The following is a 22,572-nucleotide window of genomic DNA, read 5'->3' on the forward strand; positions in this document are numbered from 1 at the left end:
GAAGGCAAATGGAAGTGTAGCAAAATATTCTCAAAAACAAATTTTTGTTTAAAGATTTTAGTCTTTTAATATGAAAAACAATGAAAAAGTACCGCATTTTATTTCAATTAGCACTTACAAGAAGTTCATGTACACTACCGTTCAAAAATTTGGGGTTGGTGGGATTTTAAGAATTCTCTGATGCTTAAATACAGTAAAAACAGTTATTTTGTGAAATATTAGTACAATTTAAAACAACTGTTTTCTGTTGTAATACATTTAAGCTGTAATTTATTCCTGTGATGCAAAGCTGAATTTTCAGCATCATTATTCCAGTCTCCAGTGTCACATGATCCTTCAGATATCATTCTAATATGATGATTTGCTGGTCAAGAAACATTTATTATTTTCAATGTGCTGCTTAAGTTTTTTGTGGAAACTGTGATTCATTATAAAGTTCAAAAGAACAATTTAATGTGTCCTGGATAAATAAAAGAACGAAAAAACCTTACTGACCCCAACGGTAGTGTATATTTTGCAGAGTACACTGGAAGCAGATCAAATTTAAAAAAGTCTTCTTTTTTTTTTGTTAAAAGAGATTTTATTAAGATGGATGTATATGGTACAACAATGGTGTTCCTTAAACAGATCAAATATTCTCACACAGATGAAATATTCTCACACTTGGCCAGAAGTTGTGCTGTTTTTCTGAATCTCGGTTAAGCTGTCCAGCTCTTCTCTAAATCTACAAGTTCCATTCCTTCACAGTAAGAGCGAGGACGAGACGCTTTCACCTGGATAATCAGCACAGTTTTGTGTCATTCAATTACAACAATATAGATAACAATATAGATATAGAGTCTGTATTTGTGTCTTACCGTATTTGTATTCCTGGTGAGCTGCTGCAGTAAAGGGAATGGCGTCCATTGAATCGGCTCGATCGGCCAGCTGCACACCGACAGGTCACTAGCCTTCCCAGAATCCATCACACCATCCGCCAAGCTGCAGTTGCTGAGATCCCAACCATACTGAGAACTGTAAGCCCAAACATACATAGAAAAATCAAGTAAACAACTTACTCTATTTATGTAATATGGTACTTTGGAATATTCACTACTGTTGTTGAAAGAAATTAATTGTTTTATTCAGCAAGGGCTCATTAAATTGGTCAAAAGTGACAATAAAGACGTTTATAATGTGACAAAAGATTCCTATTTCAAATAAATGCTGTTCTTTTACATTTCCATTTATCGAAGAATCCTGGAAAAAATGTATTGTGGTTTCCACAAAAATATTAAGCACTAAATATGAAATATTCTTAAGAACTAAATATTAAATTGATTTCAGAAGTATCATGTGACACTGATGACTGGAGTAATGATGCTGAAAACTCAGCTTTGCATCACAGGAATAAACTACATGCAGCCTTGGTGAGTATAGGATTTTTTTTTTTACAATAAAAATCTTACCAGCCCCAAATTTTTTGAGCAGTAGTGTACCATGATATTGACAGTGTATTTTCAAGATTGCCGTCATATTACCATGGCACCATGTCCAAAAAAACAATGGTAAACCATTGTTTATACAATAAAATGCAAATAATCTTACGGTACCCATGAGGATATATGGTGTTGAGGTGTGTTCCACTTCCGTGGTATGTGGATACCACAGAAAGAGTGTCATCATGGTAACAGCAGGTACGATCAAGTGCTCTCAGATGTAATAATTCATCTGAGCGGGTGAAGGCAGGGTTATCCAACGAATCCTCAGAGCCTGGCCAGGACCTTCCCCAAAAACGAGCCGAAAGCTCATCAAAGTGATTGAATCTGCGATAACTGTATCCAAACATACAGAAGACAGAAGTATATACATTTAAGAGTGTCTGTGTGTGTTCACTTGACCCCGTCCCTCCCTGTGTCACTTTCAGTGGTGTTATCTCAACCTATGGTTTGTTTTAACTAGTCAATGATTTCCTGCAAACTATTTCCAATAACAAAACAAGGCTACAACAGATGACTTTATGGGAGTGAGCGTGTGTTTTTAAAATGATTGCACATGTGATACCTGCTGCGTGTTTGTTCCACTTTGGCTTGCATAAGCTTGCTTTTAAAACGGCGCACTGCGAGATAAGACAGAAGAGCCATGACTGTAGTGACAGCGACCAGTACCCCAAAACACATGCCCACCAAACGCGGCCGGGTCATGTGGAGGTCACAGCGCTGCCCCATAAACCAGTAATCCTCCCCAACAGGACACCTGCAGAAAGACAGAGTTTAGTCAAACCTGCAGGTCACTTCAGCAAGTATTTTTAATTAGTTCTCCTGGAAAGGTGCATTTAAAAGCTATATGTATCCATCAGAAGGTTTCTTCCTTGATAAATGGGAAGATGTTGACCTGCAATGAGGACCAGATTTTATGCCGCAAGTCAAACTACACTGTATGTACTGTAACTGTACATGTAACTTACTGGCAGATTGGCTGTTGCCCGAGGCGATGGACACAGATGCCCTGATGTTTACAGTATTCAGAGTGGCACACTGATGTACATGTGATATTACTCTTCGAAGAAACACACTGGAACCCAGAAGGACATTCAAACAACCATTCACAAACTTCTGTCTGCAAACCTGAGAAAGAAAGAAACAAAGAAAGGCATGAATGTTTGAGATACTATGGAGCCCCTAAAGGGATTTAACGAGAAATTAAACGGGAGGGGAAATTATTTTCCAATGCTTTTGCATTCTCTTGAAAAAGTATTGCATTCCCCAGTGAAACTTTGTGGAAATAATATGAGGTGGAAGAAACAATCTATATTTCAGTGATTTTGAGAGCAAATGCAAAGTTTGCAAATGCAAAAAGCATTCAAAATTTTTTTTTCATCTATCTCATGTTTTTTTTTAACCACCGTGCTCCCATAGCGGCTCCATAAGATACGAATAAATGCTAGAGGTATTAAAAAAAAAGTAACTGGTTAAGATCGAGTTGTTCAACACTCACCTCCCACAGTAATATTTTTCACTCTAACTCCTCCCACAAGTATTCCTTTCTTCGGTAGTGGGTTTAACCCCGCCTCCTGTAATAGAGACTCCACCCTTCCCAGCCAGGAGAGCGTTTCCACTGTTTGGAATTGAACTACTGTTTGCAGAACTGGACCACTGATGAAAACACCCATGACAGAGTCAATCAAAAGCACTTAATTAACAAGTCATCAACCACCTAGATATTTTAGATCAGGTTTTTACAATCTTTTTGTCTGCTGAACCACTGTGACTTAAATTAAATACTTAATTACTTAAGTACTCCCTGAGATTTTAAACCTAAAATAGGTATTATATTTTTATATTTTTAATAATTTATATTTAATAATATTATATTTTACATATCCTAATAATACAATGAATATTTAATAATATATTCTGTTTGAATATATATATATGGTTTTATTTAGCATCATTTTGCATTGGCATTTCTATCACAATCCCATGAACTCTTTGCAGTTTAATTATGATCCTATAGGGGTTACATATATTTAGGGTACGTTTACATGACAACAATGTACTTAAAATGGAAAAGCATTTCCTTTGCATTTTTCACACATTTCACATTGTCAAAACGATCCCTGTTCACAAGGATCCGCGAAAACGACTAAAACCGCTGTGTTATTCATGCTAGGCCAGTAGCTGGCGATGTCACTTTGTAAAGAAACACTGCGCAACTTAAGACTGAACATGTAATACGCATCGTTGACATTGTTGTTTTCACAAATTCGTGTTTTTGTAGTTTACACGGAGACAATAGCGGTATCGTTTTCAAAAACTTGCACTTTGAAACCCGTTTTCAAATTTTTACATTCTTGTTGAAAACGGTGTTGTGTAAACGACCCCTTAGAGTCAATCAGACAAAACACTCAAATTACATTAAAAAGAAAATTTTGTTCATTTACATTAACAACTTCTTCTCAAAGACTCAATGAATGAAAAGTTGAATCAATAATTACAGTCAAATCTAGTCACTCAGCTAACTCACAGTGACTTCAATGCACATGATGAACTGCAAATACAGCCCAGTAAAGCTTTTTACCTGTGCCAGGTCACATGTTGATTCTTAAATCCAGAAAGTCTCTGAAGAAATGTCTCCACCTGCAGGAGTGGATGATTACCAAACATTATTGCAATGCCAATCAAATGACATCAACCATCCTCGGACATGAATGTGCATCCCGTTCAAAAGTTTGAGGTTAGTAAGACTTTTTTTTTTTTTTTTTTAATTCAGAAAAAATGCATTCATTTGATCAAAACAGACATTAAAGACATTTATAATGCATGATCTATATTTCAATACTCATAAATTCTGTTCTTTTGAACTTTCTATATCTCAAATAATCCTGAAAACAATTTACCAGTTTTCACAAAAATATTAAGCACAGCTGTTTTCAACATGAGCACTAAATCAGCAGATTAGAATGATTTCTGAAGGTGTGAATGATTTTTAATTGTAATAATATTTCTCAATAATACTGTTTTTACTGTATTTTTGATCAAATAAATGCAGCCTTCTTTAAAAAATCATAATAATAATAATACCAAACTTTTGAACAGTAGTGTATATAAAGTTATTCAAATGGTTTCACCTCAAGCAGTCTCAGACTAGGGACATAATCCCCTTCCAAGATGATTTGTAAGAGTACTTGAAATGTTTTCTCTGAAAAACAGAACAACAAATGTTTTTCATTAAAACACAAAAGATCCCTTTTCACTCAGAAATGTGGAAAAGTGATAAATTAGGAGTCTTGGAGAAAGCAAAATTGACGGAAATGTTACTCACCCTTGATGATTGCTGGCTGGTCCTCCACAATGAAATAATGCCGTCCGTGTGGCCACTTCCTGTCAAAGCTTGATCCAGTAGATATGATCTGAGATGTTTGGGTGACTGCTTGAGTAGATACTGTGTGTGCTTTTGTTAGAATAAGATAAGAGCTTGTGGTCAAATGTTGGGGAGGTCTGACAGTGCTGGGTTGAGGCACTGGAATGTCCGTATGGACCCGGGCTGAAGTCGTTTCTGTGGATGTGGCATGTGGATTCATCTGCAGTGTAGTTATCGAAGGTGGGGGAACCGCAGAGGTCTGACTGGTTTCCCAATGTGTAGTCGTACTAACAGGTGGGCTTGTCTGAAAGACAGGATCAGTCGTACTGACCTGAGAGATGTAGGGAGCTGTGATGTCAGATGATGAAGTACTCAATGATATGGTAGTGTGGGCAGTAAAGCCATTAGTGTTTTTTGTTGATCCATTATGAATGTCATTAAATGACGATAATCCAAGTGTTGTCTTCGAACTTGTCGCACTAGTCTGAGTAGGACTCAAATGATTTCCGCCTACTGTTGGACCACTACTCATCTTGTTGATATCAGTTGCATCAGAAAATCCCACATTGCTCTGTGTGTTTTCAGAAGATGGAGTTGAATACTGAGTTGTAAACGTGTATATAGGGAATTCAGTATGCATACTTGATCTTGTGTTGGTATTCTGGACTTGTGATGGGGACACTTCAGGTTCCTCTACATGTGTGTGGTTCTCAAATCTCAAATCTGTAGTGCTATGTTCAACCATGAGGTCAGATGTCACATTAGGACTAATCTGAGGACTTGCAGAACTCGTCAAAGAGATTGATGGAGGGTTGGTAATGGGTCTTTCTTGTTCTCCTCGTACTGTAGATGGTAAATACAAGGTGCATGCAAGACTGAGACAATCACTTCCAGATGATGACTGACCCTTGTCCTCTTCTGGTGTACTAGGACTTCTAGTAGGAGTCAGGTTTGGAGGGATGGTAGTTGGGAAAGTGGTGAAGGCACTGATTTCGTTATTGTTGTGTGCTGTCAGATCAGACGTTGAACTGGTTTCTTGGGTGCTTGTATTGTGCTGACTTTGGATGGTGTGTGAGATGCGAGTGGTTGATGCTTCCGAAGAAGTTAAAGTTGGAGTTGCAAGTGTATTTCGTGAAGTATGCATGAACTCTCTTGAGGTTGTTGGCTCATTCTCAGTGGTAAGATTTATTGTCGGCTCACTTATTCCACTTGGAGATGTGGAGTAACCTGAGTATTCAGTTGTGTCACTATCAGAAAATGCTAATGGGTTGGTTTGATTAACGTTTGGAAACTTTGATACTGTAGCAGGCGTAATACGAGTGAGTACTGAATCATCGTAGATTGTTTGATTTTGATTAGTTGACCTTGGAGAGCGAACTGTCCTGTCCATTCTCGATGCTATAGGCTGGTTGTCATCTGTGACTCTGTTCGAACTCCAAAAAGTTGCATGAAATTGACTCGTTCCGACGTTCTCTGATATTGTAAACACATCCTTTTTAGGGACCGTCACTGTTGTAGCTTTAGCCTTGTTAACAGTGTCACTAAGGAAGTCTTTATGTTTAGAAGTTTTGTCGAATGGCTGAATGTTTCGTGGACGTGCTGTAATAAAGCTGGAAGTCGGAAACATTGAACTTCGATGACCTCTTCTAGCCATTTTGGACTGAATTGTGGTAAATGCATGTGTATATGTATGCTGTGAGAGTGAACTTCCTCTATGCAATTCAGTGTGTGCAACATCAGTGGTGGCTAAAAGTGCACTTGTTTTTGTCGCAACATCAGTTGCCTGTGTGGCTGTAGTTTGGACAGACAGCAATGGTGATTGTATTTCAGTGGGAGCCAAAGAAGGTTCATGGGACGACCCGACGAGCGTGTTCATGTGTGTGTCAAGGGCAGAGTTGGTGTGCGTATCAAAATAAGAATGTGTGCCAGCGAGTGTGAGGTCGGAGATCCAGGGTCCAGCCGTTTCCTGTCCATTGTTGGTGATTTCCTGCGGAAAGAGGGATCTATGCTTATCGGTCAGGTCAGACACACCTCCGCCCTGCCGTATATTCTCGCCCCTGAGAGTGTGTGTTTTGGGGGCAGCATTGCTGCTCACTGGAATGTCTGGGGTGTAGGTCACATCATTTGAGCCACTCGGAGAGGGAGACACTGGGTCAGCGTCAAAGTGGGTGTAAGGAATCAAAGCAAGAGTGTGACTGACCTCTGACGTGTTCCATCCTGAGAAAAAAACACACAGATATGAATGGAAACAGGAATTATGAGATATTTAAGGCAAGATTCTTACACTAAGAGAAATAAACAAACATACAACAACATTCCCACTGGGTATTTTTCATATTTTTCACATACAATACTGTCACATGATCCTTCAGAAATTATTCTAATGCTGATCGGTGCTCAAGAAATGTTTCTTATTATATTATCAATGTTGAAAACAGTTGTGCTGCTTAATATTTTTGTGAAAACAATGACAATTTTAAGAATTCTTTGATGAATAGAAAGTTTCACAGTTATTTGAAATTAATTGAAACGTTGCTGTCACTTTTGATCAACGAATGCATCCTTGCTGAATACAAGTATTAATATCTCTAAAAAATGTAAATCTTGCTGACCCCAAACTTTTGAATGATAGTGTAAATAACAATTTTAATAAGAAAATATTTTACTCTGATATTTTATTGATGACAAAAACTTGTTTCTTTTCTGATGTGTTTACAAGATTTGCAGATTATATGTGTACAAAAAGTACCATGGTCCTTCCATAGTTTTTTGGACATACCATAGTACCCCTTACCAAGAAGTTACTGTACCATGTCCAGCACAAAAAAGTACTGTTGCATTATCATGGTATTTACACTTTTAAATGTACCATGGACTATTCATGTACTATGATATTTACATAGCAATCTATGGTACTTCCAAGAATAACATGGTTCAGGTACAATCTTTTGATACTTGGAATTGGCATGATATGTGTCCAAAAAAACATATTTAAGTACTATGTCTAAAAACATCATCATACTGGCATGTAAGTGACTTCATTACACTTACTCAGATGTAATGTGGCAAATGGTTTGTCATTCCTTCTCAAGCTCCATTCAATGATGGTTCTCCCAGTGCCAGAGAATAACGCCCGCTCCTCTTTTTCATAAATCAGTGTATCTCCATTTCCAAACTGAATCCCAATAGCACCTTTCCCAACAGAAATGACATCTATCCAAACAGTTTGGTTTTTATGTGCATCAATAATCCAAGTGCAGGAAACATCCAATAGTTTTTCTGTGCTTTCGTTGGTTATTCTGTTAAATAAAAGTCTGTCTGGTTGTAAAGAGTACCGGATTGAGCCGCTCCTCTCTCCAAGAATTTTACCGCCACAGTCTTGCCTCAAGTTTGACAACGTGTTACCTACAGAGGAACATCGTTATCATCGTCATCTTCAATAATTCAGCATTACATGTTTTTATTTAAAAGTTAGGTCATGATTTTCAGTAGTCACAGTATTAACATCTGATACTAGCACTATTGATGGTTCAGTAGGTTCCTATAGTGAATTTGAAGGTTACCATGGTACATTTTTTGTAGGGATATTATATATAAAATAGTTTTTTAAAAGAATATAAAACATTGCTAATCGATACATTTTAAACATAAGTTAGGCTAAATATGTCTAGCATTTAAATATCTCCTCGTCTATTAATGAAATGATATTCTTACCTGGAGCGAAAATGAATAACAAAACATAGACAAATCGAAACATTTTGCGAGCCAAAACATTCCAGGAAGGAATCCGTCCCCACAGTTAATTCCATAAAGAATATTTTGCTGTTCTAAAATATGACGTAGACAATACTTAAACTAGTCGAAAAGTATGTGTAACGTGGATAAATAGCAGTTTTCAATCTTTAAAAAGACCTATATAGAGGAGTCAAGTTCATCCTTCAGTCCGCCGCAGAAACTTGAATAGAACTGACTGCAGCTCGCTTTAATGAAGCGCGCGCGTGCGTATCTGTGAGCGCGCGAGCTCGCCTATGCAGGGTGTAGAAAACGGCATCGTGCAAACATATGATTACGATTAGGTATCTTTTTAAGGGAAAATGGGACGGAAGCGGTTAAAAGTTAAGGGGACAGAAAGAGGAGATTTCAAGATTAGGTTATTATGACCCAGGTTGTGTATGTTTGTGTGAGAGACAACAGAGAGAGTGTTTGTTTTCGCTCCCCTGACGAGCTTGTGCTGTCAATTCAAACTAGAAAATAGATTAACATAGAAGGTCATTCAGAGATCATTCATTGTCAATGTTGAGTCAGTGGCTGTTTGTCTATTTAGAAGGCAGTTTTTTGGGATTTAATGCACCTAAAAAAATACTAAGGAATACCACAGTATTACCACAATATCTTTGTGTGAGAGTATAGACAGCATTTTTAAACATAAGTCCACATCAGTTTCAGTAACAACATTTGTGGATCCAAGTGAAAACTAAACCATACTAAAACGTATTTCAAACTATAACATCATTGCATTTAAAACTTTGCTTAACCATTCCCAAATGCACAGAAATGTTGACACTCAAAACACACACACACACACACACACACACACACACACAAAAGAAGGAAATGCCTGAAGCGTCCCTCCCTGGCTTCTCATCATCACAGTGAGAGGTAGGCCTACGTTCACAGACATCCACTGGCATAAACACAGAGGGGGGGAGAAGGGTTTATTACACCTGAACAGGAAACGTGGGCTTATTTAAGTTCATAAGTGGAAGATAGGAGTGTCGTTTAAATCCAAACCTTTTGAACTTAACATCAACTAAAGTTCTTCTGTTTCTTTCATTTCTTAAGTCGAAGGTTAAATGTTAACCCCAAGTCTGAATTAACCTAAATTATTTTATGACAATGACATATTTTGACTAGTAGGCCTATGTGTAATATTTAATATTCTGAAGGAAATACAAGGAGACAGACACATTAGTCATTTTATGTTCAAGAGCAAATCCTGAAATACACAAAATTTAGAAATGGCATTAAAGGAATCCATGTGTATATGTGAACAAGAATGTGAAAGTATCACTATTTTAAGCCACGCTGCAATGAATGTTAATAGCTTTATATGATTCAGGGTGTGTTAAAGGTCATAGTGGAAGATTGTATTAGTTTTATTAGCATTTTAGCAAGATTAAGTACTGGACACGAAATGTTTCCTTATATAACCCGTTTAAACTCTTGGCTCCATCTCTGGAAAAGTCTTCGGGTAAATTTTTAGACTTGGTAAGCATTTCCAGTAGGTGGTGCTGTAACATACCAAATACAACCACTCAAATATAAATATAAAGGTGAACTCTTGCAGGTTCATGTTTTATTACCATTCAAAGGTTTGGGGTCAGTAGGATTTTTTTCTGTTTTGAAGGAAATTAAATACTTTTATTATTCAACAAGGATGCATTGAATTGATTAAAAGATAAAGTAGACATTTATAATCTTACAAAATATTTCTATTTCAAACAAATGTTGTTCTTTTGAATGTCATGTTCATCAAAGAATCCTGAAAAAAAAAACATAACTAAATGTATCACATTCCTCAAAAATATTAAGCAGCTCAACTGTTTTCAATATATATAATAACAAGAAATGTTTCTGAGCAGCAAATCATCATATTAGAATGATTTCTGAAGGATCATGTGACTGAAGACTGTAATGATGCTGAATATTCAGCTTTGCATCACAGGAATAAATTACATTTTAATCAAATAAATGCAGTCTTGTGAGAATAAGAGAATTCTTTCAAAAGCATTACAAATTCTTACCAACCCCAAACTTTTGAACGGTGGTGTACTTCATATTGATACTGAATCTTATAAATACTTTGTGATTTTGTTATTACATGAAATCTTGTCAAAAACAAAACTAACTAATCTATTAATGAGCGAACCAATCACACTGGCAAAGATTCACAACGTGCATCCGAACCCGAAGACATAAATAAGGTCCTTTAAAGTGATTTAAAGTCTTTATTATTGTAGTATTTATATGAATTATTGACTTTATTTGCAAGCTCTTAATGCATGAATGAGGAGCTTGCGCATGCATCTATCACAGAATGCTGCAGACCTGCAGATCACAAGCGGCTACAGACAGAATTATGAATACAGATTTAAACATGTCTCTAAATACAAAAAAAAAATAAAGAATGAAGAAGAACAGCAGAAACATAAACAGTTCATGACAAAACCTCCATGGTCTCTGTCATTTGATAGGATGATTTTTATCTGGATGAAAAAGAACAAATAAAAATTCATAAGCATAATCTCCACCTGAAGTGAATTTGTGAATAGTTACTAAACTCACAATGAAAATGTATGCTCATTCATAGACATCCTTCTTGTCTGCGATGTACTGAACAATCTCATGTGGTGTCATCAACTTCTCTGCCTCGGCATCAGGGATCTCAAAACCTGAACACGTGAGAAAACACTGTATCAGCTTGGAAAATACGCATCCATATGGATTGCACATTTATAACCTGTAAGTGCAAGCATCGGATACTATGAAACCAACAAGAACAATGCATACATTCAAAGAATGCAAATGTGCAACTAGGGAGAACAATGGGATTAAACAATTGTAAATGCAAGTACAAACCAAATTCATCTTCCATAGCCATGATGATCTCCACCTGGTCTAAACTGTCCAATCCCAAATCCTTCATGAAGTGGGAGGTAGCCTGAAGCTAAAAAGATTTGATCATCAAACAATTAATCTGTAGAGTGCAATATATTTGAAACTAATATGTTGTCCATCTGATCAAACTGATGGTGTATATTTACCCTCTCAGGGTTGATCTTGTCATAGAGCTTCAGGACGTAGAGGACACGGTCACGGATAGTCTCTAGGCTCAATGGGGGCAAGTCACCGTACTGCCTCCGCTGAAAGACCTGAAATGAACCGCCAGAGATCTGCAAAACAAAACATGTTAGAAATATTATTAACAGACAACTGGAGAAGTGTTGTTGGAATATTATTTAGATATGATTATGGTATTAATGTTTTGAATTTGCTTTCAGATTTAGTAATATTTGTTATGAGCTATTGACATTTTTAATTTTCTATTTATTTAGCTTTATTTTTATTTCACATTTTAGTAATGTTATTACCTCAACAGCTTGTTGCCAAGGCAATTTTGTATTTAAGTTTCTTAAGATTAAGTTTTTCATCTAGGCCCATTATTTATATTGAATTTAATTACAATAACCATTTAACAGTTTTAGTTTACAATAACAACACTGAACTGTTCAGTTCAGTGATAACTGGTGATATATGAGTAATATGATGAGATCAGAAGTAAACCATATATAACTGAATATCAATGTAAAATAATGAATAAAAGAAAATTGCTGCCAATATACTATACAAACATTTTTTTAACATTTAAACATTCATAAAGGTATATATGCAATCTTGTAATGCAAGCAATATAATATAAACCATTATAACTGTAGAAATCATAAATTATTACAGAAAAAAAGAGATAATTTAAAAGTTTAAGTATCTGTTATGCCATGTCAAGATGATAAGATAACACATTAAATTAGAAACATTATCGTTGACTACATTCAGCTCTTTTTTCAAACCTTTTCCGTTGCTGCACCCCGTACATAAACTGAAATTAAGTGAGCAGAGGCTGTTTGTCCATCATGTTGAAGTCATTATCACTAAAGACAAGGGTAGGTCATTGGATGTCATCAGTCAATCACTAACACACACACACACCTGCGCCAGCGAAGACTTGTGTCCATTAGTCAGATGTGAAAATGTTCGGCCATGAGTGAGCGGAGCTGCTGTTAATGTCGCTGCAGTATTTACACGGTTAAAATACACGGAACGCTGGTTCAAGGATCGGACACACCGGGCAATGATGCGCGCCGCCATGTTTCTCAATCCGCTCCCACAATGCACGAGACTGTCAATGCGCATGCGCGACACACTGTTTTCACGTAACATCCAAGTTTTTCGTATTATTTTTGTCATATATGTACATTTTGATTTAAAAAATAAAAATAATTTCTGACCACACACACTATTTTACATAATAGTACATATTCAAAGAATATTCTACTACAACATCAAATATCAATGGAGAGCGTCAAAGCAATGTTGTGACCTTTTCTTTTTTGTGTTCTTTTTATTGTGTTAGTTGCGTTGATATCGGCATTCATAAAAAAAAAGGGAAATAATAAAGTTCAACACTCTCCTTAAAACATTACGTTTTTAATCTTTCACAGAAAAAAAAACCCAGAATCATATTTTATTTTGTAAAATATATTTTTACATATTACATCCAAAAAGTACAAAATATTTCTCTGGTTATGCATATATTAACTAACAAATAGCTGTGCAGGTACTGAAATTTAACAACTAAACACAAATTTACAAATCTATCTTGTGTAATCTTGACATTCCTTGAATTTTAATGATTTTAACAGTGTAAGATTTTGTATTGTTTAACAATGTTAAATAACACTTTTTTTTTTCTTTTTCAACAAGTGATTAAAGTGGGATCTGTTTATGTAGATTTATAATGAAACACACTAACATCCCCATTTAGATATCCCGTCAGCAGAGTGTTTGGCCCTGCCCATCGGGCTAGTCGACACAACTCATCCAGCACAACAATAACTTTAGCCACGCTTCCTCTGAGATCCCAAACAGCAAGATGACCAGACTGAAAAACGCCGACAAGCCCAGAGCCCAAGACATCACCATCTATTAACCTAGAGAAAGAGAGTAATATTGATTCAACTGTACTGTTAACATTGAATAACTAATATCACATATATCGCTTCAAGTCTTACTGCTTTTTGTGTTGATCAGGATAGTTTATAGAGGTCAGTGTGATGTGTTTGCCAGTGAGAGGATTTGTGGCAATCAGAGTAAAAAGGGATGCATTACTCTCTTCATCGCACACATTTCCTGCATTTTGAAGCAATACACACAGCACACCCTGCAGGAATGAAAGCACAAGGTTATTACTGACACATAGTTATTCTAGTACCACAAGAACAATACACTCACTTACTCTGTAAGAATATCCCTTCATGCAGTTTGTCATGGTTAAAGTCTTTTCCAGGTTTATAGTCTGAAGCAGCTGGCCTGAATTTATGCTCCTGAAATACAGTTATGACAAAATAATCAATTATAAAATTAAAATACTAACAAAAGATATAAGCACTAAAAGTCATTTACAGACTCAAAATTTAACCCAGCCGTTAGTACCGTATCAGAAAATAATTTAATCAGAAGTTAATAATAAAAAAAAATCTCAATGTACAGGATGGATATAGTTTTAAAAAAGTTTCCTAAAAAAACTTGGTTTACAAGTTTAAGACTCAATATTGCCCAATTCATCACCATATGAGGAGGGTTTTACATTCTGTCCAACCAATCAGAGCATTTTTTTCACCCTCTACAACTGCAAGGGTCCGAATGTTCTGCTTAGCAGAGACCAAGGGAAGAGTGTTCACTACCCTGAAACACAAGTGAATAATGAATAGTTTTACTAAAATATTTCAAGTGAATGATATATTAAAAAGGTTTCAGACACATGATGGTTTGTTACCTTCCCTCTTTAGTCACTGTTGACACATTGACTCTTTGTTGATCTCCAGGGGTGGAGCAACACACAAGCCGACAGTTAGACACACCCACCACTGCTTGCAATGTGTCCTTGCACACCACGTTCTGAGAGAACGTCCCATCCATACTTGGACAGCAGAGCACTCTGCACTCAAGAACACAGAGTGAATTAGCTTAGCGTTTAAGTTTATTGAATTCTGACACAAAAACACATCTTGGTTCAGTGAGAATGTTTTCAAAAGAGGAATTAAAAAACAATTGAGGTGATGGGAGACATAGAAAATAACAAAGTTTTGGTCCACATAATGGTAGTTTTGCCATTTTATATTATGCAATTTTAATTACCTTGCTTCTGTGATTTCCAAGTGACCCAGAGTCACACAAAGCAAGCCTGAAGAGTCTGGAATCTCTTGCAAAGACATGACGGGCTACAAATACAAACACAGGAGTCAAAGCAGAGGGAAGTAGACATATTTTTTAAATAAAGAGTTAGTCACCCACAAGTGAAAATTCTTTCATCATTTACTCGCCCTCATGTTGTTCAAAACCCATAAGACATAATCTTCAAAACACAAATTAAGATATTTTTAATAAAACCTAACAGGTTTCAGTCCCTCCATTGAAATACCAGGTAACTAAAACTTTTATTTACATAGAGTACATCACATATGGTAAACACGGAATCTCAAACGTGCGTGCGTGTTTCACGAGAATCAACGAGGCTTGTTCTAGCGTAAGACGCCGGCATGTGATGCTCGCATAAGCTGCCGTGTTTAACATATGTGATGCTCTGTGTGTTTATATGTGAATAAAAGCCGAAATTAAATCTCTGCATCATATAAAATTATCATATCTCTTCACAAGATTTGGATTAAACCATTCAATTCATATGGATTCATTTTAGAATGCCTTTAAGAGCTTTTTAGATCATCTAAGTTTTGGTTATTTGAACTTTCAATGGAGAAAAAGAAACCTCGCAGGCTACATTAAATAATATCTTATTAACCAAAGCCCTATGGGTTTGGAATGGCATGCGCTAAGTAAATGATGACAGAATTTTCATTAATGGGTGAACTACCCCCTTAAAGTTGGCATGAAACAGAAGTTGTGATAGTCTTTCTTGCCCTATTGTGATGTACATCCAAGTAAAATGGCTTCTGGAATGAGAAAGAAATGTAAGGCGGGTTTGATTTCGTCCTCGGTAATTGATTGGATCATAGGAATTTGGGTGTTGCTAACTAAATGTAGGCAGATTTGAGTGCCAATTTGCAGTCAATTGTGGAGGATATTTAGTTCCACCCTCTGCCAAGACATCCGACATGAAGAGAGCAGGTGCCGTTTCGAGGGGGAGAGGAGGCTGAGGTTTTTGATTAAATATTACGAAGGCACATTCATTAAAAAAAATTATGTGCACAGATAAATAATTAATAATAAACACTGCAACATTCTGTAATGATCAATTATGATATCATGATGACTTTAAACTTCCATGCCATCTTGCAATTCTTTTAATTTATGCTGTGATTTATGATGAAATGCTGTAGCAAACTGGATTACCTGTGCAAATGTCCAGGTGTGTAAAAGACTCCACGGCTGAACTCCCTTCGTCTGAGCCCAAAGACAAACGCTCCATTCTCCTGCCACACAAATGCACCAGTCCTCCGACGGCCACCGCACCGAACACAAGTCCAACACGCATCCGCCCTCCAGTGCCTGAATACAAAGACAAGCACCACCCACATACATTTACAGGTAATTAGACAATCAAGCACATATCATTGCTTTGCATATCAAAAAATTATTTCTTATTTTATGTATATATTAGGTATTTATTGACACCTTAAAAGTGTGCATCTCTTGCAGGACTGCAGAACAACCAGCTGCCTCAGTTAGGGTTTCCTCATGTAATGTCCTATTGTTGGATTCATCAGTGTTACGTTCCTCTAATTGAGTTCTATTATTGTCAGAACCTGTCGTTGTTTCCGTTCTCCGATTGGTGGAAGTGTCCAAAGAGGTTGTCTCAACAAGAGTTTGACCTACATTACCAGATTTAAACTGTTTCACATTTGTAACGGCATTACTTTGGATTTCTAACCTGAGCTCAGGGCGTTTATAGGTTTTAACCTCCATTTCAAAATTGTTCTGGGTTTGGATTTCAGACTCAGAAAGATTTTTAAAACTCCCTGGTTCAGGAATATTGTGGATTTGAACTTCATTTTCTGGTGTGCAATTGATTTTATTTCCACATTCAAGATTGCTTTCTGTATCGAAACCGCATTCACGTTCCAGTTCCTTTTCCGAGATGCATGAGGACTCCCTTTCTGGGCCGTTTACGTTTTCATACTCCAGTGTAGTGTTGTTTTGGGATGGAGTACCTGGTTTCACAGTTTTCCTAACTTTTGTCATTGTTTCTTGACTCATTTGAGTTTGATTCTGTGTTTCAGAACCTCCCTGATCTCCACTTCTAGTAAAGAAACAATTTTTGATGATCCCTGATGTTTTGGCTGAGACTGATTCTGGAGACACACACCCCTTAAGTGAGACTGAAGAGGGAGACCTAAGGACACCAGACGAAGAAAAGAGAGGTGACCGGAGGTCTATGGGTGAACCTGGAATCAAAAAGTGAGGGGACATTCCCAAAGATGGTAGAAGAGGATCTTGACCTTTCTGCATTTGTGGGGTCAGAGACGGACTTAAATTCAGTACCTCGGGGCAAAGTGAGGTTTTCTCAGAGAGCATGTGTGATTCTTTTAGCATCTGGTTTATGTGAAGCTCACCAATGTTTTCAGATTCTGAAGATTCCACTTTTTTCTCATTACTTATTCTTTTGTCCGTTTCAGTTTGGCAAAACTGTCTGCTGTCCATCAGATCTGAAGAGATGGTCTTTATTTCATTTACAACGTTGAGGCCCTTCTGTATCTCTGTCTGTGATTGGTCAGTGGGGTCTGACTGAAAAAGTGGTAAACTATCCTCATGAGAAGAGGTAGTTAAGAGTTCTGGAGTAAAAAGTTCACTCTCTGAGTGGAGTACTTCACAATTACTTATTCTTCCTCTCATTCTCTGGTACCTGCTGCTCTGCCGTGTGTTGTACACTAGGGGACGCTGTGCGAAGGGTTCTACGGCTGAAGTTGACGAGCGCAATAGTTTGAGCTTTAGTTGTCCAAAATCCTCATCAGGTAGGTGGAAATCCTGGATATCAACAGCGGCCAACAGTCTAGCTTTCATATCCTTTTCTTGCAGAGCTTGAATGAGTGAAGCTAATGATGGCAGAAGAGGTGACTGATCTGCAAAACGTATTCACAAACATTATTGTGTACATGAATGTTACACAATAATTCTTATTCACATCTGTGCATTTGGCAGATACTTTTATAGAGGGTATGCACGTGATGTCACAGTAGGATGGAGTCACTGTGGTTACACCCACTGAGTGGCAGCATTGGTGTTTAGCTTAAATGCCGTGAAAAACACACAAAACACATATAAAATGGTAAAGAGCTACACGATTGTAAAGTTTTTGTCAATATTTGTTAATTGTCGAGTTAAACTGCCTTTAATTTAAGATAATGGTTTGTTTTACTCCAGTTTTCTCAGTTTCCCCTATTTAAAAAAAGTCATGTTACAGGAAGTTTTGCCACTCAGTCAGGCTGAGAGAGGGCATGTCTCGGCAGGAAAGTGACGTCAATGCATACCCTTTATTCAATCATTTTATCATTATGTTCAAGCATTCCCTGGGAATTCAACCCATGACTTTGTCATTGCTTGTCACGCCATGCTCTACTGTTTAAACTAGGAATAAATTCAATAATACATTCATAAATAAATCTTACCATCTTTATCAGAACTTGTCTGACACTCTCTTCCAGTTTGTCCACGTTTTCTTCGGAAAATAGGGTATAAATTTGAACCCGGGAGGAGTTGGGTATCAAAGTAAAGATGAGAATCTGGTAGATGCTTAAAATCTTGAGTAACTCCTTGCTCTGGACTTGCCTTCAAATTCACGTTAGGCCCAGGCGACTGGATTAGCCAAGACTTTGTCTGTGGCCGTTCGAGGACCAACTGTGATTGGCTGGGTGATTCAGTGTCAGACTTTGATTCCATAAGACACTCCGAATCTGCTTGAGAATCACTTGCAGGATGTGATATTGTACAATCTAGAGCGGCTTTGGCACATGAGGATCTACCTATAGTGCTTCTTCGACGGCCTCTCCTCCCTCTCTGACCTTTTCCTCTGGATCTGGCCTGGTACACATCAGAATCCACAAGAAGTTGGGAATCACAGTAAAGCTGAGAATCTGGAAGTTGCTTAAAATCTTGAGTAACTGCTTGCTCCGGACTTGTCTTCAAACTCACTATAGGCTCAGGTGACTGGATTGGCCAAGACTCTGTCTGTGGCTGCTCGAGGATTAATTGTGATTGGCTGGGTGATTCAGTGTCAGACTTTGATTCCATAAGACACTCCGAATCTGCTTGAGAATCACTTGCAGGATGTGATATTGTACAAGCTAGAGCAGCTTTGGCACATGAGGATCTACCTATAGTGCTTCTTCGACGGCCTCTCCTCCCTCTCTGACCTTTTCCTCTGGATCTGGCCTGGTACACATCAGAATCCACAAGAAGTTGGGAATCAAAGTAAAGCTGAGAATCTGGGAGTTGCTTAAAATCTTGATCAACTCCTTGATCCGGACTTGTCTTCAAACTCACTATAGGCCCAGGTGACTGGATTGGCTGAGATTCTACCTGTGGCTGTTCGAGGACCAATTCTGATTGGCTGGGTGATTCAGTGTCAGACTTTGAGTCTATTAGAGCCTCTGAACCTGCTTGAGAATCACTTGCAGGATTTGATATTGCATTATCTAGAGCAGCTTTGGCACATGAGGGCCTACATACAGGGCTTCTTCTACGGCCTCTCCTCCCTCTCCGACCTCTTCCTCTGCGTCTGGCCTGGTCTGTGGACTTGCAGACTGATTCTGAATGCTCTGGGGTCATGTGACCTCTACTACTCACTTGCGATTGGCTGAGCTTGCGTCTGCCCCGCCCCCCAGTGAGCTGGCTGTAAATGACAGCATCTAGATCGATAGAGCTGTGAGATGCAGCCATACGCCGTGTCGTCCGAATATAATACTCCACAGGAAACGGTAAACCCTCAACCAGCGTGCAAGAGTCCAGAATGCCAGATGAAAACGAGGAATGTTTAATATCTATCCTGTCATCATAACCTTTATTTGAGTCTGTGAACGACTGGCTAGGTTGTTTAAGCATCTCTTCTGATTTGTCAGTAATCTGTCCTGGCTCAGAAGGCTGAGGGAAAGATGAGGTTTGAATAGACACTGCTGAACTTGACTGTATTTTTTTCTCAACAGGCCGATCAATCAGAGGTACGTTAACCTCTTCCTGGCTACTGTGAATGTTTTGAATTTCTAAATGATTTTCTTTACTTGAAATCATTAGCAGTTTGTTATCTGATTGGATCACAGAGGAGTTTAATTCACAATGCCCCTTTCTTTTCGCATCATCCTCCAGTTCTTGTGATGCTTTAGCAATTTTACAATCTGTCCTTACTCCTATAGGCCTATCCTGGTTTTTGTCCCCCTCAGCTGGCATCATCTTAATGTTTCTTTCTTTTTTCTTTTCACAATCCTTCTCTTCCTTCTTAACTTCATTTCTCACTCCTTTCCGACCACTCTCTTTATCAGTACATTCACTACCCTTTTCACGAATATGGTCTCCACTTCTATCTCTTTCTTTCTCTTGGCTGATGTCAGTGTCTGATTCTTGCTCTTTGTTCTGTAGGCGCAATCGACTGCGCTTCGAACGCAGGCGGTGGGCAGGGCTTCGCCTGCATGCAGGGGAGTACAAAGATGGTGTGGATGCATTCTCTGCAAGTTGCAATTGTATGGCAGGGATTTTATGTACAGTAGAAAAACCAGAGTTGTTTCTTTCTGCAACTACGTCTGAAAAAGCAAAAAGAATTAATTACCATCTGAATTGTAATGCATACTGTTATGCATTTAACAACTTTTTTTATTTCATTTTAACAGCCTTTAACATTGACATTACAACTAAGTCTGGGTAAATAAATGTTTTGATCATTTTTCAGTGTAAGTCTATGAGATGTTTTGCTGGCTCATACGTCCAACTACATAGATATAGTGCCTTAGCTTAGTAATAATGAAAAAAGGTGTGGTTAACATTGTAAATACTTAAAACTATTAAAGAAAACTGTTTTTATTCATTGAAATAAAGCTGAAATATAAAATAAAATTATATGTATATATATAAAATAATAAATGTTGCCTTTAAAATAGGTAAAAGAAGTACTAAAATAACTAAAACTGAAATAAAAATAAATGAAAGACAAATAGAAATATTAATAATAAAAATGACAAAAGCACACAACAAAATTACTAAGACTAAAATTGTAATTAAATCTGTGAATATAATAAATAAAAGCTAATTCAAAATATGAATAATACTATAATCGTATATTAATAATATAAAATTAGACTGGTAAATCTATTTTCTGTATCTATTCATGTTTGATTTCACCCTGAAGCTGGCCTTACTGGTCCGTAATTGCAGATTCTGATGGTTTTCAGAATATTCTGGGGTCGGTGTGGAAGAAGTCTCAGTAGATGACTCAGATGTGTGTGAAAAATCAATCTGTGTAAATGTGGTGTGGTCAGAGTCTCTGTTCTGCACACGCCTGCAAGTGGCATCATGATGCTCTGCTCTCTACACAAAAAACACACAACATTCACTAACAGGTTTTAACAAGTTACATTTTATGACAATTCAAGCTCTATTATACTGCAGATATCTTGCATATTAACAAATACAGCATGTCTTTACCTGCAGTCTCTGTGCTGTCCTCTCATACTCTCGCTTCAGCTGCTCCAGTCGTCTCCTCAGCTAACACAATTAATTAATGACAAATGAAATGTTTTTATCTCTGTCATGTTCAGTAAAAACATTAAACGCTAAACAATTAATACATGTTAATCTTACAATAACAGTATGGTACCTTTAAAAGTACTACTAGGATACACAGAGGATAGCACATGTTAATACCATGGCACAACACCAAGTATGCTGAAAAAGGTACCATAGTATTTATATAGTACTTCAGTGTAATAATTCAAAGAATGTCGTGGTACAAGTAACTGTACATATCCAAAAAAAACATAGTATGACCATGGCACGTTAGTTTTCTAAACATATCGGCTTTTGTCAAATGGCGCTTCCACAAATATATAAACATACGAACTTACTGTCTCTTTATCTTCGTTATGGAGAATCTCCTCTGACATCCTGTAAACTAATATGCTAATATGTTATTTATTTACTAAATGCAGGTAAGTTATGCATTTGACATGAAAACATTACGAGAATCTCAACTGTAAACAACCATACAAACATCTGACTGAGATGCACTTATGAATAAACACCGGTTTGGCTGAACAAACGATCATTTTAATTTACTAAACGTTCGTTTACATACCCAGGAGAAAAATTGTACTCTGTTTTGTCTTCTGTTTCTATCCTGACGAGAATCAACCTTCCCGCGAGTTCTGACTGCAGACAAAAACAATCGATAACAGATCAAATTCTGTGAACTTTAGGATAATGTTACTCGATTTTGCTAATGGTATTAACATTTTACATTATAACAATAGACATATAACCTATCATATAATCAGATTAAATTACCTCTAGTAGAGCATAATTTAGATTTAGACAGACGTTTGCATTATCCTTCTCATCGGGACTCTTTAGTAATGTCTGTTACAGACTTTTTCTGAGTAGCATAGTCTCTATATGGCTCTGCCTACTACTACCAAAGACTTTAATAGACGACTTATACATAGTAGACTAATATATAGTCTTAAAGGGACTTTGCTGCTACATTGTGACAGGAGCCGAAGATATGGAGCTGATATGCTTGGATTCAACTTTTGTCTCCCATCTGTAAGGTTATCGACAGCAGTGTGGTAGTGGTAGATTAAATATTAGCTAAAGGTGTCTATTTGCATTAGAGGGAACGTTGATTCCCTCAGTAATCAAGTAGCCTACAAAGATCACGTGTAGTAGAATAATAAA

General features: G+C 37.2%; 3 protein-coding genes across 3 annotated transcripts; all 3 read right to left on the bottom strand.

Annotated features, from left to right (window-relative positions):
- Positions 1 to 70: 70 nt before the first annotated feature.
- LOC309495734 (uncharacterized protein) lies at positions 71 to 8,838 on the bottom strand. The gene is made up of 11 exons (XM_082165558.1): positions 8,557 to 8,838; positions 7,894 to 8,247; positions 4,804 to 7,059; positions 4,610 to 4,680; positions 4,060 to 4,118; positions 2,977 to 3,134; positions 2,447 to 2,606; positions 2,044 to 2,235; positions 1,593 to 1,814; positions 858 to 1,014; positions 71 to 773 (listed from the first exon to the last, which is right to left on the bottom strand). The coding sequence occupies exons 1-11, from the start codon at positions 8,597 to 8,599 to the stop codon at positions 699 to 701; spliced, it is 3,747 nt and encodes a 1,248-aa protein (XP_082021684.1). The 5' UTR covers positions 8,600 to 8,838; the 3' UTR covers positions 71 to 698.
- Positions 8,839 to 11,187: 2,349 nt separating this feature from the next.
- On the bottom strand, positions 11,188 to 12,795 carry ndufab1a (NADH:ubiquinone oxidoreductase subunit AB1a). The gene is made up of 4 exons (XM_082165015.1): positions 12,610 to 12,795; positions 11,667 to 11,795; positions 11,482 to 11,569; positions 11,188 to 11,294 (listed from the first exon to the last, which is right to left on the bottom strand). Exons 1-4 carry the CDS (start codon positions 12,766 to 12,768, stop codon positions 11,203 to 11,205), a joined length of 468 nt encoding a protein of 155 aa, XP_082021141.1. The 5' UTR covers positions 12,769 to 12,795; the 3' UTR covers positions 11,188 to 11,202.
- A 296-nt stretch (positions 12,796 to 13,091) lies between these two features.
- On the bottom strand, positions 13,092 to 22,243 carry palb2 (partner and localizer of BRCA2). Its single transcript, XM_082165014.1, has 13 exons — positions 21,974 to 22,243; positions 21,744 to 21,790; positions 21,325 to 21,384; positions 21,039 to 21,207; positions 18,303 to 20,426; positions 16,312 to 17,756; positions 16,030 to 16,185; positions 14,818 to 14,900; positions 14,456 to 14,617; positions 14,248 to 14,364; positions 13,916 to 14,003; positions 13,692 to 13,840; positions 13,092 to 13,610 (listed from the first exon to the last, which is right to left on the bottom strand). The coding sequence occupies exons 2-13, from the start codon at positions 21,780 to 21,782 to the stop codon at positions 13,403 to 13,405; spliced, it is 4,800 nt and encodes a 1,599-aa protein (XP_082021140.1). The 5' UTR covers positions 21,783 to 21,790; positions 21,974 to 22,243; the 3' UTR covers positions 13,092 to 13,402.
- Positions 22,244 to 22,572: the final 329 nt, after the last annotated feature.

Source organism: Leuciscus leuciscus (assembly GCF_965113295.1).
Source record: "Leuciscus leuciscus genome assembly, chromosome: 3".
NCBI classification, from domain to species: domain Eukaryota; kingdom Metazoa; phylum Chordata; class Actinopteri; order Cypriniformes; family Leuciscidae; genus Leuciscus; species Leuciscus leuciscus.

Bases quoted from the DNA above. Each gene is read 5' to 3' on its own strand.
- LOC309495734 (XM_082165558.1), bottom strand. From the start codon at position 8,599: ATGTTTCGATTTGTCTATGTTTTGTTATTCATTTTCGCTCCAG. The intron at 2,236-2,446 runs GTAAGTTACATG...GTCTTTCTGCAG, and splicing joins GGGCAACAGCCAATCTGCCA to GTGTCCTGTTGGGGAGGATT. The intron at 774-857 runs GTAAGACACAAA...CTGATTATCCAG, and splicing joins TCACCAGGAATACAAATACG to GTGAAAGCGTCTCGTCCTCG.
- ndufab1a (XM_082165015.1), bottom strand. From the start codon at position 12,768: ATGGCGGCGCGCATCATTGCCCGGTGTGTCCGATCCTTGAACCAGCGT. The intron at 11,570-11,666 runs GTAAATATACAC...AAATCTTTTTAG, and splicing joins ACAAGATCAACCCTGAGAGG to CTTCAGGCTACCTCCCACTT. The intron at 11,295-11,481 runs GTTTGTACTTGC...TCACGTGTTCAG, and splicing joins GGCTATGGAAGATGAATTTG to GTTTTGAGATCCCTGATGCC.
- palb2 (XM_082165014.1), bottom strand. From the start codon at position 21,782: ATGTCAGAGGAGATTCTCCATAACGAAGATAAAGAGACA. The intron at 14,618-14,817 runs GTAATTAAAATT...TCTTGAGTGCAG, and splicing joins TTGGAAATCACAGAAGCAAG to AGTGCTCTGCTGTCCAAGTA. The intron at 14,365-14,455 runs GTAACAAACCAT...CTTGTGTTTCAG, and splicing joins ACAGTGACTAAAGAGGGAAG to GGTAGTGAACACTCTTCCCT.